The sequence below is a fragment of the Leptodactylus fuscus genome, chromosome 2, assembly GCF_031893055.1.
Source record: "Leptodactylus fuscus isolate aLepFus1 chromosome 2, aLepFus1.hap2, whole genome shotgun sequence".
In the NCBI taxonomy this organism is placed as follows: Eukaryota; Metazoa; Chordata; class Amphibia; order Anura; family Leptodactylidae; genus Leptodactylus; species Leptodactylus fuscus.
The window spans coordinates 139,890,287-139,905,046 of NC_134266.1; the positions used below are offsets into that span (position 1 = coordinate 139,890,287).

Sequence of the window (14,760 nt, forward strand, 5' to 3'; positions counted from 1 at the left end):
TTTTTTGCCAAGTAATGGATTTTTTAAGGGGTTAAAACATAAGTATAACTATATAAATCTGGAATAATACAGAACCATAGAATACAAGTGACATGTCATTTTGGCTGCACAGTGAATGTTGTAAAAACGAAGCCTGTATCTATCATCTGTCATTGCACGGGATCTGTTTTATAGTGACTGTCCAATGTTATTACAGGCTGTACTATCACATGTCTGCTTTAGAACAGATACAGTGTGATATAAATAGTGAAGGGGCCCCCCACACAGTACTATCCGGCCCACAGTGGCCCCCATAGAGTACAATCTGCCTCACAATGGCCCCCATGCTGTATAGTGTGCTTCATAGTGGTCCCCAGGCTGTACAATGCGCTCCACAGTGGCATCCACACAGTAATATATTCTCCACGGTTGTCCCCCATAGTATTATATGCTCCACAGTAGCCCCCCCCACAGTATTATATGCACCACATTGGGCCCATGGTATTACATGCTCCACAGTAGCTCCCCCCCCCGACAGTATTATATTCTCCACAGTAGGCCCCTACCCCTCCCACAGTATTATCTGCTGCACAGTAGCCCCTCCCCCCACACAGTATTAAGAGCAGCCGAGTGTCCTCCTCCTTCTGATTGCAGGCGGTGATGACTTACGTGATCGCGCCTGCGTCAGGGCAGAGGTCATGCTCCTCAGTCAGCGGCCTACACTGACTCCTATACTCTCCGTTAGTGAATGATCCTGGCGACGCCACATTATTGCAATATCTATGCATTATCTACATGCAATATCTGTGTTATATGAAGTTACAGTATACCTTTTCAATTAAAAATATTTATATTTAATATATAATCAAATAAAACTCAAAGGAAAGGATAAAATGTAATTATTGGATAATGCTGAGACCTTGTAAATACACTAAGGAATTATTCATTCAGTTCTTAGTATGTTGTGGCAATACAGTATGGATCTATTATGTTTATGTTGGTTGTTTTTTTTTTCAATAGGTTTGCAACAACTTAAAGAGAAACCAAAGGAACTATCGAGTGCATTTAACCTTTTCCCGCTTCCTGTTTCTACAACAAAGGATCTTGACTCTTTGGATCCAGATGTCAAGCTTTGTCACCAAGTTGAGAATACCATCATTGATATAATTAACATGAGTGTCACGGGTGTGTAAGGCGTTGTCTGTCACTGTTTAAGAAGTAAAGAAGTAGATGAGCACAGAAAATGACATAAGACTGGTGAAAGCACAACAATCCACATTGTATGCTTGGATAACTCCAATACTTCAAACACCATTCATGTTACACTAGCAATGTATGAAGTATTAGGTGCAAGGATCAAAAATACTGCTTTTTAAGTCAGATTTCAATAACCCTATCTTAGTTTTGCATTATAATGCTGCATTGCCCAATGTTTTTATAACTTAGTTTGTTAGTAATCTCAGCCACATGCAAACAGGTATAGAATAGGATTAGAAAGACGTATGACACATGGTTTATCCATGAAAAAGTTTTTGATCCAGAAGCCTTGATTAAAGCCGAAGCAATATATAGTAGCTAGCAGACGTGATGAAATACCACTTTATATTAATATATTATTTAATGTGATCAATGTTACTGCTTCAGTAATATACTGGTCGTGTGTGTGGCACATGAAAATGTTGTGATAATATCACAAGTGCTGTTACAAATGGGCATGACTTGGAAAGATGACATCTTTGTCTATAGAAGAATTATATTCCAGTCTGCCATGTGACATAATTGCTGTGAAAGCTGATACTGGAGGTAAATGCAGTCTGGTACAAGCTGGCATCGCATGCAACATTCTGTCTATATTATTTATATAGAAATGTTCTTGTCAGATGTCATGTATTTGTGCCTGTGATTTTAAAGTGACACTCCAGCACTCTTCAGGCTCTACAATATTAAATTATGATATATTTATTGAAATGAATTGATATTTGGTGTTCAACTCAGAAATATGGCAATTTTGCATCACATCTTCAGTAAATTTAATATTGTTTTCACGTTTTTCCCCCTTGTAGAAAGTCGAATAAGCAATGTAAATAAATTTATATTTTTACTGTAATTTTGTAATTTTACTTTTTGTATCCATGGTAAATTTCTATACAAAAATTAAATTCAAACTTAGTGTATGGTTCCTCATACCAGCACATGTTGTAGCAGTATTTGTGTTTACATTGTTCTGTTTTGTTATTTTCAACCTAGAAATTTGTTTTTAATTCTAGGCTGTTGCAAAAGACATCAGGTGAGAATAGAGCCCATATCATGGTCTATCTGTGATTGGAAAACACAGCAATATCACAACAGATGAGTCCTCATATATGAGTACATCATATTTCTTATAATAATTACAGATGAGTGAGTAGTATTCGATCGAATACCTGGCTCCCATAGGAATGCGTGTAAGCGGCCGAACACCAAGGGGTTAAGCGCAATGAATATTCACTGCGCTTAACCCCTGGGTGTTTGGCTGCTTACACACATTCCTATGGGAGCCAGGTATTCGATCGAATACTACTCTAATAATAATATCTAGCAATGATGCAAAAAATATTTATAAAACTTAGCTTTAACTTTAGCTTAACTTTAGCTTTAGACATAACATATCTTTTGAACCCAAGAAGTACAAATAAAATTACAAACACACACTCCTTTATTTCCATATACATGTAAAAGAAATTATCAACAGGTATCCACATATATGAATAAAAAAAATAAATAAACTGGTTTGGTCCTACTAATCTGCAGGTTCAAGAGAGTTAGGGGCCTAGACAAGGGGCCATGGGTCCACTTAGGTTCAATACACGTTCCCTGTGCTACAACTCAATTTTGTTGCCCTAGCCTCCACAGACCTTCCGCCCTTAAAAAGGGTACTACCATGGAGCTATCTTTCCACACACTGTTCCTTACTGTACTTACATGTTTCATGGCCATCAAAGCCAATTTTCAGTGGATCCGAAAATGATTTACAGGTGAGAAATATGGGGTATGGGAAGATATTGGGACCTAAGGCATTCATGCACATGGGAAAAAAAACACTCTGTGGCCATCGTATAGAGAACTAGAAAGGCTGCAAGTACATAGGCAGGTGGTTCCTTACCACTATAGGCAGTGAGTAGTAAGCATTTTTTTCAATTCACCTACTCTGACAAAGGTCCCCTGAAGAGTGGCTTTTGATGGCCATGAAAAGTAGGGGTATTCCCATAACTCTTGTTCTGCAGCCTGCAGGGCTCTGTGCTCTCTTCACTTCCTGGATTTCTTGGCACATTGGTGGGCGGGGTTTCACTTGCTCTGCTATTCGCTATATTTGCAGTCAGTAATGAGGGATTGGTTGTAAATGCATTACCACAGTATAAAACTGACGTGGAAACAGATGTAGCAGAGCTGGATTTGAGTCAGCTTGCATTACATACAGAGGTAACTGACTCATTATCTCAGCCCTTATCAGCCAAATTCAATTAAACCGGCTGATAAGTGGAAAAGCTGAAGATAGACAGCACAGTAATCCCGGAGCTCTCACCCCCCTTCCTATCTGAGGAGCTCCGTTGCTTGTCAGCCCCTCCCTTCTCCCCTGAGAGCAGGCCGCTAGGTCACTTGGGAAATGAGCAGATAAGCCCAGTGGCCATAGAAACACAGTGTCAACAATGAAGTGAATAAATTAAGATAGCGGCCAAACAAAGCAGTTTTGATAAAGCAATGTATTTAGGAAAAGTCTTTAAATCCACATAAACTAGCAGTATAGATAGGATGCTTTTCATGGGACAACCCCTTTAAGGGACAGTATTTGGAAAGATAGCTCTATCGTTCTGCCCTTATAAGGGCGGGAGTTCTGTGTGGTCTAGGGTAACAAAATTGAGGTGTATCACAGGGAATGTGTATTGGACCTGAGCAGACCCGTGGGCCCTTGCCTGAGCCTCTGCAGATTGGTAAGACCAAGCCACTTTCTTACCATTTTTTGTTAATATATGTGGAAACCTGTTTGTGCCTAAGTTCAGATTATAGCTTATGAAATGTAAGCAAATATGGACGACCATTAATGAGGAAAGTTGAAAAGGAAGATAAGTTGCCTGGATCCACGATGAGAGGTGTGTTTGTGCATGTTTCCCATAAGCGTATACAGGTTTCATATGGTAATTTTGTCGCAGTGGGACATGTAGATCCTGCACACTTGATTGGTGAAATTGGCATCCCATCTGGTTCCATAAATGGTTGTTTGACAATAAATGTGACCAGGGATGCCAAGAAAGTGTTGCAATCTGGCAGAGACAGTCCTAGGAAACCCTCGTTGTGCCTTCATAGGCATTATCAGGTAAGCTGCTGCACTGCACCAACAGAGGAAATGGGCTAGAGGAATAGGTTGAATGTTTCCTGGCCACTGCAGGCAACTGCTATTTGCATCCCCTACTTGCCTCCAAGGGGTTGCTCCATATTAATCATCTGATCCCTCTCAAGAGGATGATCTCCAGAGGTCAGAAGCTAAATGGCTACTATCCTAATACAGACCAGATGATGCTTCCTTCTCCTGTATCTCCCTCTTCTGATGATTTATCTTAATCAGAGGATAAATATATTTCTCAGAAGGATGATACTGATTGAGAAAACTTTTGTATCTTCTAAAAAGACATACTGCTCAAGGTAGTCAACGCAACTATTGAGTCTGAAACAGATGTCAAGAGTTCAATACCTGCAGGAAGGAGTGTCTCGGGTTACTTATACCAACCACAAACCCTGTGCCTTGGTTGAAACCCCAGATTTGTCTTCTACAGTCCGAAAACCTGAATTCCTGGAACAAACACATTCCTCGTCTGGACAATCTAATATCCGTTTCTGATCTCACCAGGTCAGATCTAGCAACATGGACAAATTGTTTCTGACCTCTCACCCACAAATTATCCTAACAACAGATGGCTACTGATGGTGGGGCACACATAGGGGAACCGATGGTATCAACAAAAATGGTCTCCTCTAGAGAAGCAATGATCTTCCAATATCAGAGAACTAAGGATAGGCTAAATTCACATCAAGTACAGGTTTCCGTTTGGGGAAAAAGCAGTTACCCAAGGAAACTCACAGTCCCCATAGACTATAATGGGGTCCGCCTGATTTCCACTCAAAAAGGGCAAAAAATGCGGACAGAAAAAGTGCTGCTTGCAGTGCTTTTTTTCTCCACATTTTTCAAGCAAAGAGGGGAATACAATCCCCATACGGAGAGCCAATGCTGTATAAACCCAGCCGTAATTGGGGAAGCTCTTGTTCACCTCTAGCAACTTCTTCAGAGCCACAGTTGCCAGGCAGCCTACTGAGTACAGTGGAGGAAAAAAAAGAGTATTTAGTCAGCCATCAATTCTGCAAGTTCTTCCACTTAAATAGATGAGGTCGGCCTGTAATTGACATCATAGGTAGACCTCAACTATGAGAAAAACAAATCCAGAAAATCACATTGTCTGATTTGGAAATAATTAGCAAATTTTGGTGGAAAGTAAGTATCTATCTATCTATCTTCAAGCAGCTGTGGGGAATGTAGCTTGGTGCAGCAATGGTGTGGACCCACCCAGTCAGAGACCGGGACACAAAATCTGTAGCAAAGATGTTTATTTAGAAGAAACAGCAAAATAAATAAACCACATCAGGTACAAAAATCACGCGGCGTATACGATCCAGGCTCCCATTGAATTCAATGGGAGCTTTTACGGCGCTCAAGATCTCACACGCCGTATACGTGCCAGGTCACGCGGCACGTTACTCCGTGTGAATGGACCCTTGGTTCACATCCGTGTTGGTATTCCGCCCGGGAGAGTCCGCATGGGGACCCCCTTCCCCAACGGAATACCAAACTCATTTGCAGCCGCTGTGCAGCAAAAGCAAACGGATCCCTATAGACTATAATGGGGCCGTGTGCTTTCACTGGCACACCGCTTGCAGTTGCGTTAGGGGGGGTGGGGGTCCTCATGCGGACTTCCCTGGACAGGATAGGAACGCAGATGTGAACAAGGCCTTAGGCCTCACGTAGCGAGGCACAGACTAAAAAAAAACGCTGCGGAAAAGAATGCGGCAGAAGAGGATTGCAGTATTTTTTCTGCAGCGTTTTTCACATACAGTCCACAGAGCTTTCTTCTGCCTCTATGATACATATATGGAAAACGCTAGTGTTTCCGCATATGTAATTGACATGCTGCATTTTACATAAACTTAAGTGTTTTTGTGAAATTGCAGCTTTTCCACTGCTGATTTTTTTCTGCAATGTGTCTGGAATTAGTCAGGCCAAAACGCCGCGTTTTCACACCGTGGAGTCCGGGCCCTAAACATTTCTCACATGATAACGCTCTCTCTCCCATATAAGCTATCCGCATGCCGCTGGTCCCATACTGAGAGACGTGTACTACGAGCTTGTATGTAAATACAGTGAGCTCACGAGGAGTCTATGAGGCTTCGCGCGCATTTTCCGTCTCACCATGTGACTTGGCCTCATTGGATCAGACTCTACCGTCAGCCAATCAGAGCCCTTCTTTCACGGCGTTTAGCTCCCGAACAAATGTTCAGCTATTTGTCAATTAAAAACGGAGCGTGTATTGGCTGCGAGGTGGAAAGTGGGCGGAGTGTAGTAGACCCGGGAAGAATTGTGTGGTGTTGTTCTGTTCCGGGATACATAGTGCAGTGATCGGGCACAGTAGAAACCTTTGTAACGAGGTATGACACCCCCCTGTCACTCTGACATTAGCTGCTCTGTTAACTATTGAAATCCCAGTCCATCTACCTGTATTGTATGTAGCTGCTGAATGTGTTATGCACTCTCTTTATACCGTCAGAAAGGCATCTGGACTGTTTCTGTTACCGACTGATGTAATGGTATGAAGTCCTCCACCCCTGCAGCAGGCGCAGGATATAGCAGCCTGTATTCTGTCATGTAATACTGTAACAATGTTATGCAGTTACCCATGGCAACCAATTAAATTGCTTCCCTAAAGGGCCTCTGAGACATGAAAACTAGAATGCGATTGTTTGCTTTAGTTTTCGGATGTACTAGTGCACCCATGCCAATCTCTCTGTCTAACCTCCATACAAATGGTTGCACCTAAAGGCACATTAATGATAAAGAGGACCTTTCATGTCCTTGGGCACATGCGGTTTTATATACTGCTAGAAAGCCGATAGAGCGATGAATTCAGCACACTTTCTGCTTTCCCGTTCTGTGCCCTGATGGAAGTGCTATTGGTGCCGTTACCGATAGCTTTTCACTGTCAGAAGGGTGTTCCTGACAGTACAATGTGTAGCGTTATACTATAAGGTTCGTTCACACGTGGGCAAAGGGGCGGATTTTGACAGCGGATTTCGCTTCAAAATCTGCCTCTTTACAATGGTGGTCTATGCAGACCGCCGGGCTTCTTTTTTCCGCTAGCGGCGGGCTGCTGCTAGCGGAGAAAAGAAGTGACATGTCCTATCTTCAGGCAGAAGCACCCTCCTGTTTCGGCTCATTCATTTGAGCCGACACAGGAGGGGAAAGCCACGACCGCGATGGTCGCGGCAGGCGGGTTTTGACCAGAGAGAGACGTGGCTCTGTGTCAAAACCTGCGCGGACGGTGCACATGTGAACTGACCCTAAGGGGGTGTTCATTATCGCCCAGAGATGATGCTGAGTGGTGAACAACACCCCCCTCCCCAATAGTACTCGTCTATGGACAAGTACTTTCAGGAGGGGCGCGTTCCTCACCGCTCAGCATCATGGCTGTGGCAGGACTGCATTGCGATTTTTCCACAGCGCTTTAAACAAAAAGCTCTCGGTATTCGTCTGAGGACTTTCTGATTCGGTTTTATCTATAGGGAAACTGCTGGTGTTTCTGTGGATATAATTGGCATGCTGCAATTTCTGAAATCAGGATGGTTTATATTCTGTACAACAGTAAAAAAAACAGAGCTTGATACTTTTTAACTTTTTTTTTCTCCCGATACAGTGTTCACAGCATGGGAAAGATATTTTTCTAAGCTTGTAGACAAGGTGTTTTCAGACTCATGGATACCTAACAAGTTTTACTTTTATGCATGTTCTAGGGCAGAGGTAGGGAACGTACGGCACTCCAGCTGTTGCAAAACTACAACTCCCAGCATGCATACTGGCTCTGCTGTTCTTGGAACTCCCATGGAAGTGAATAGAGCATGTTGGGAGTTGTAGTTTCACAGCAGCTGGAGAGCCAAAGGTTCCTTACCCCTGTTCTAGGGAAAGGGGGATGACTTCAATATTTAGTTCGTATTTATTTATTTATTTATTTATACCTTTTATTTTTAGACTCACTAGGGGTCTGATCACTACAATGTATTGCAATATATTGAGAAATAACTAGACTTATATTACAGGTTGCCTGCTGCAGCCTGTAATAGAATCTATCTATTGTTAAGCCTGAGCGCCTTCTATAGGCTCCCTGCTGTCATAGTAATGGATCGCTGACTCTGGATCTCACTTTCTAGGGTTATATGCAGGATGTTTGCTGCAGTAATTACTATTCTTGTATGCTAGACAAATCATGTAATGTATTATACTATTTATAACAGCCTTGTAGAAAATTTGTATGGAAACAGTCTGACTTGAGTTTGAGTCAGGGGATAATCGTACACATCAGGGAGAGTGTGTGCCTTCATAGGCAGTATGGAGACTTACAAGTCAATCCTGCTTCGCTAGGGATTCTGGGTAAAAAATATGCTAATCTATTCTCTAGGATGTAATTAGGAGAAAATATTTTTTCCCATGCTGTGAACACTGTATCGGGAGAAAAAAAATTAAAAAGTATCAAGCTCTGTTTTTTTTTTTTTTTTACTGTTGTACAGAATATAAACCATCCTGATCTCAGAAATTGCAGCATGCCAATTATATCTACAGAAACACCAGCAGTTTCCCTATAGATAAAACTGAATCAGAAAGTCCTAGAGGGCGGCATACAGAGTGCACTGTTCACCTAGTTACACCCTGGAGAATAGATTTGCATATTTTTTACCATGAGTTTGAGTGTAATAAACTGCTACTGATTTATTTCACCATAAGAAGTCTGGACATTGCTCTTCTGACAGATTATTTTATACATTGGTGCTAAAAATAAATGCTGACCCATCGAATCTCTGGACTTTAGACGTCAGATTAAAGAAACTTTACAGATATAGTAAAAAAAAAATTCCACTAATAGAGCCTGTATTGCGTCTATACTTCCATGACAGTTATTAACTTTTGTTTTTTTTTAATTGTTGTAGACAAAATGTCGTCCACATATTCTGAATATACGATTGGCGGAGTGAAGATTCAGTTTCCATGCAAAGCATATCCCTCCCAGCTTGCCATGATGAATTCAGTAAGTACTTCTGTCTTTACTAATATAGGAGGGCACAAGGAGAGTGCTCAAGAGAGTAAAGAATTTTCAGCCTTCTGCAGTAGTGAACTGTACGCAAAACCACATACCAACCAAACCATTTACCAAGTAAGAGAATTAGATTGTGGTCCAAAGGAGAGGGAATATTCCCTAACATTTACTTGGACTATGTATTCTTTCTCCCTTATGCTGTGATCCCATTCACCGTTGACCTTTAAAGAGGACCTTTCACCATTTTGTCCATAGGCAGTTCTATATACTGCCGGAAAGCTGACAGTGTGCTGAGTTCAGCGCACTGTCGGCTTTCCCGATCTGGGCCCGGTGTGAAGAGCTTACGGTCCGGTACCGTAGCTCTTCTATGGTCAGAAGGGCGTTTCTGACAGTTAGCCAGAGACGTCCTTCTTCACAGCACAGCTAATCGTGCTGTGCTGTGAGAGCCGGGAGGAACGCCCCCTCCCTCTTCTCGCAGTACTCGTCCATGGACGAGCATTATCAGGGATGGAGGGGGCGTTCCTCCCCGCTCACACTGTACAGCGCGATTGGCTGTGCTGTGAAGAAGGACGTCTCTGGCTAACTGTCAGAAACGCCCTTCTGACCATAGAAGAGCTACGGTACCGGCACCGTAAGCTCTTCACACCGGGCCCAGATTGGGAAAGCCGACAGTGCGCTGAACTCAGTGCACTGTCAGCTTTCCGGCAGTATATAGAACTGCCTGTGGGCAAAATGGTGAAAGGTCCTCTTTAAGAGACATTCAAGAGAGCAGATTCTCTCAAGCTGTCCGTTTGCCTCGCAAGGTTCGCCAGACAGTTTCATTCGGACTGAACATGCCTTTACCTAAACTGCTATTATTATACTCTGGGGTCTCTACAGATTGGGCATCAGTGGTTACTTGAGTAATGCAGCATTGTAACACTAGCACCTATGTGCCACAATGCCACGTAACTTACTGAGAGGCCTCAGCGGTCCCTGACATCATTCTCTGCTGACCCAAAGACAGCAGGGAGTCATGCAGGATCCCAGGGGAAGTAAGTAACACTGTTGTTCTTTTTTATGTTTGATCATCTCCCCTGGCCCTCTTCTAATTATACTCTGGGGTCTGAAGAGAATATTTTGATATGCTGAGGCCCCGCGTGGCATAAAAACATCCCCCCTTAAAATGCAGCGTTTTACGGCCACAGCAAAGTGGATGGGATTCTATCAAATCCCATGCCTACTTTGCAATAAAATATGCGGTCCAGACACGCAGCAATTTCCAAAACTGTTATGGTTTTGGAAATCGCAGCATGTCAATTATATCTACGGAAATGCTGGTGGTTTCCCTATAGACTTACCGTATTTTTCGGACTATAAGACGCACCTAGGTTTTAGAGGAGGAAAATAGGGAAAAAAATTTTTTGAAGCAAAAACTGGTAAAATATTTAATATATGGGAGTTGTAGTTTTGCAACAGCTGCAAGGCCACATTGACAAGTGACCCTGCAGCTGTACGGGGATGTATAGGGCGTTTTTTTTTGCGGGGCCAGATGTACTTTTTAGTTATACCATTTTGGGGAATGTCTATTTCTTAGATCCCCTTGTATTGAAAAAAAAAAACAGGAGGTGATTTAGAACTTTTATTTATTTTATATTTTTATTATATATTTTAAAGCTCTTTTTTTTTTTTTTTTTTTTTTTTTTTACTATTTTATTCCCCCCCCGGGGGCTTGAACCTGCGGTCACTTGATTGCAAGTCCCATAGACGGCAATACAAGTGTATTGCCGTCTATGGGACATTCTGTCTATTAGTATTACGGCTGGTCATAGAGACCAGCCGTAATACTAATATAGCAGTGACAGGCCTGGGGGCCTCATTAGGCTCCCGGCTGTCACCCGAACAGGTCGGCTCCTGCGATATCGCCGCGCAGGAGCCGGCCTGCAACGTCACAGGTACGGGGCCGGTGGGGACCGGCCCCGGGGGAGAAGAGGCCACCGATACTGACCCGGCATCCACTGTACTAGAGAGGCGGATGCCGGGGAGGGATAGAAGCCAGCACAGGTGCCGGGGCCTGAGACATCGCTGCGCTCCTCTGCCCTGCATGAAGCCAGCGGCGGGGGGACGGAGGAGCGGAATAGCATCACTCCTCCCGCTGCTGGCTTCATGCAGGACAGAGGAGCGCAGCGATGTCTCAGGCCCCGGCGTCTATCACTTGCCGGCTTCCGCCTCTCTATTACAGCGGATGCCAGGCACCACATTCAGACTATAAGACGCACCCTTCTTTTCCCCCCAAATTTTGGGGAAAAAAAGTGCGTCTTATAGTCCGAAAAATACGGTAAATGAAACAGCCCGCAGAGGGAAATCGCACTTATTGCTCAGGAATGGTGGTGGCTACAGAAAAAAAATTCCAGTGGTGCCAGAATGAGTGGAGCACCACCTATTAACAGGTGCTAAGAACTGGAGTTGGTGAAGGTTGTGAAAGGGTCTCTTTAAATTAAATTAAATGGTGGTCATATATTAATGTCTATGACACTGACAAAGTATCCAAGTACATCGCTTGACTGTTTTTATCAGCCCCATAAAGATTGACTAATGTGGCAGGGCGTATACTTGACCACTGCTTCCATCAGTCTCCTCCTGCATGTAGTCATGGCGTGAGGAGGAACAGGAGCGACCCAGTGGTTGGGTCTCAAACAATGAGATTTTTGGTACGTGTCAGTCTGATAGGTGATAAATGTTAATTGGGACTAAGATCATTCTGCTCTAAGTCTGGGTAGCATGGCTTAGTGACTTGTCTGAAAATTGGAATTAGTTGTCCCTTTTGATAAAAACATACCTTTAGGGGCAACATGGTGGCTCAGTGGTTAGCACTGCAGCCTTGCAGCGCTGGAGTCCTTGGTTCGAATCCTGCCAGGAACAACACCTGCAAGGAGGTTTGTATGTTCTCCCCATGTTTGTGTGGATTTCCTCCCATTCTACAAAGACATACTGATAGAAAAAAAAAAGTACATTGTGATCCCTATATGGGGCTCACAATCTACATTAAAAAAATACAACAAAACCATACCTTTAACAAGGGATCGTGAAAAATGTTGTAGGTCATGTCTGTGGAAATCTCCATTTGGCTTCCATGCCCTACGGTTTGTAAGGTCATTCCCTATACATGTAAAGAATAATAACTTGTCTATTAGAGTAAGCCGGATAGCCACCAAGCTAACAGTTCTCCTAAGTCCTGGTATATAATGCTGGTAGCAACCCAGTTTCTGTTTTCTCTAAATCTCTTTATAGTGGAACATAGCTGATTTTGATTTGTTACCTGCCTGCAAATAGCATCTTCTTAGTAGCAGATTTCAGTTGTTGAAGTAGCAGCTTTACTACTAGATACAAAATCCATTCATCGTCTTTTGTGCCCAACATGGAACTGGGATTACACCTATGAACTAGTGTTACTGGATAATCTGAAAGTGTAACTCTTTCTGCAATGTTTTTCAATAGATAGAATGTTATAGTATTATTTTTTTTTCTCTTAAATTTCAGATTATGAGAGGACTGAACTGTAGCCAGCATTGTTTGTTGGAAAGTCCTACTGGGAGTGGGAAAAGTTTAGCGTTGTTATGTTCTGCCCTTGCATGGCAGCAGTCTCAGTATGGTAAGTAATTGTATTTGTACATTTCACATATAATGATCCACATTTACTGTTTAATTTATTGTGTAAATGTAAACATTTTAAATTGTGCAAATCTAAATTCAGATGCTCATTGCAGGTGTAAAAAAAAAGCTGAAACAGACTTTTCCAAAGCTGCCCCATTTTCTAAATGGGTTGTCCAGTTTCCGACCAATGTTAAGAGACAAATATTGTTTGTATAATAAAAAGATATACAATTTTCCAATATACCTTCTGTACCTAATCCTCATAGTTTTCTAGATCTCTGCTAGCTGTAATTCATTCTGCTTAATCCCAGTGGATAAAATTTAGTCCATTGTCATGTGATATAGAATCCAGAGTAGGGTTGTATAATTCCATTGAAATTGGAAGTCACTTGGCTTGTGATGTGTCAGCCAATTTCTTTTGCGGCACAAAATAGATCACCATGTGCCATTCTTTAAATCAGACAATCCATTTGTACAGAGGGTTGCCTCAGCGCACATCTTGTTGTCATTCCAGTTTGTCATTATAATTCCGACCACTGGGACATGCAACATTGAACTGATAGACCTAAGCTGAGATGTCAGAACTATTCAGAGATTCTGTCTATTACAGTATGTGAGAAATGACGATGGCACGTCGACAAACAGGAGGCATTGCATAGTCATCCCACACCACTTAATCTGATTTTTAACGTTTCAATGTATCTAAAATAACTTTGGTCTTAGTCTGCAATTTATGTCCCTCTCAATGGTTAAAAATGGAGGCGTGGCCTAACCTTCATGGCGAAAGACACGCACTCTGCGAACTCTGCTGGCATCCTTAATGATAACCCTGTCTGGACCCTCTGTGGTGACTCTGTTGGCTTTGCATGCAGCATTCGCTGACCCCCTGGGCCACTGCCAGATAGTGCTTTCATCTGGCTCTGGGTGGTGAGTCGAACCACAGGGGAGAGACATGGGGTTATCGGCTTGAGGAAGCCACGCAGGCGGCCATTTAAGATTCCCCTGCAGGACTTTGTGTGGAACTCTCTGCATACTTTGGAGCCCTGCTGCTGGCCCTCTCTGGACTTCTGCTGCTTCTCAATCTTCTTTCCCCAAGGTCATGTGTAATTAAACTTTAAAAAAACAAACAAAAAAAAAAGCCAAAGAAAAAAAAACCCAAATATATATATATATATACAGTGGGGCAAAAAAGTATTTATTCAGTCACCAATAGTGCAAGTTCCACCACTTAAAAAGATGAGAGGCGTCTGTAATTTACATCATAGGTAGACCTCAACTATGAGAGACAAAATGAGAAAACAAATCCAGAAAATCACATTGTCTGATTTAGTAAGAATTTATTTGCAAATTATGGTGGAAAATAAGTATTTGGTCAGTAACAAAATTTCATCTCAATACTTTGTTATATATCCTTTGTTGGCAATGACAGAGGTCAAACGTTTTCTGTAAGACTTCACAAGGTTGGCACACACTGTTGTTGGTATGTTGGCCCATTCCTCCATGCAGATCTCCTCTAGAGCAGTGATGTTTTGGGGCTGTCGCTTGGCAACACGGACTTTCAACTCCCTCCAAAGGTTTTCTATAGGGTTGAGATCTGGAGACTGGCTAGGCCACTCCAGGACCTTGAAATGCTTCTTACAAAGCCACTCCTTCGTTGCCCTGGCGGTGTGCTTTGGATCATTGTCATGTTGAAAGACCCAGCCACGTTTCATCTTCAATGCCCTTGCTGATGGAAGGAGGTTTGCACTCAAAATCTCACGATACA

At 42.6% G+C, this 14,760-nt stretch overlaps 2 protein-coding genes across 2 annotated transcripts in view; both read left to right on the top strand.

Annotated features, from left to right (window-relative positions):
- Nucleotides 1-2,023, top strand: part of INTS2 (integrator complex subunit 2) — a 34,093-nt gene extending 32,070 nt beyond the window's left edge. Inside the window, exon 24 of the mRNA XM_075264735.1 lies at nt 1,000-2,023. Coding sequence (XP_075120836.1) covers nt 1,000-1,172 — 173 coding nt within the window. The 3' untranslated portion in view covers nt 1,173-2,023. The remainder of the gene's footprint in view (nt 1-999) is intronic.
- Nucleotides 2,024-9,259: 7,236 nt separating this feature from the next.
- Nucleotides 9,260-14,760, top strand: part of BRIP1 (BRCA1 interacting DNA helicase 1) — a 199,848-nt gene continuing 194,347 nt past the window's right edge. Inside the window, exons 1-2 of the mRNA XM_075263115.1 lie at nt 9,260-9,353; nt 12,882-12,993. Coding sequence (XP_075119216.1) covers nt 9,261-9,353; nt 12,882-12,993 — 205 coding nt within the window. The 5' untranslated portion in view covers nt 9,260. The remainder of the gene's footprint in view (nt 9,354-12,881; nt 12,994-14,760) is intronic.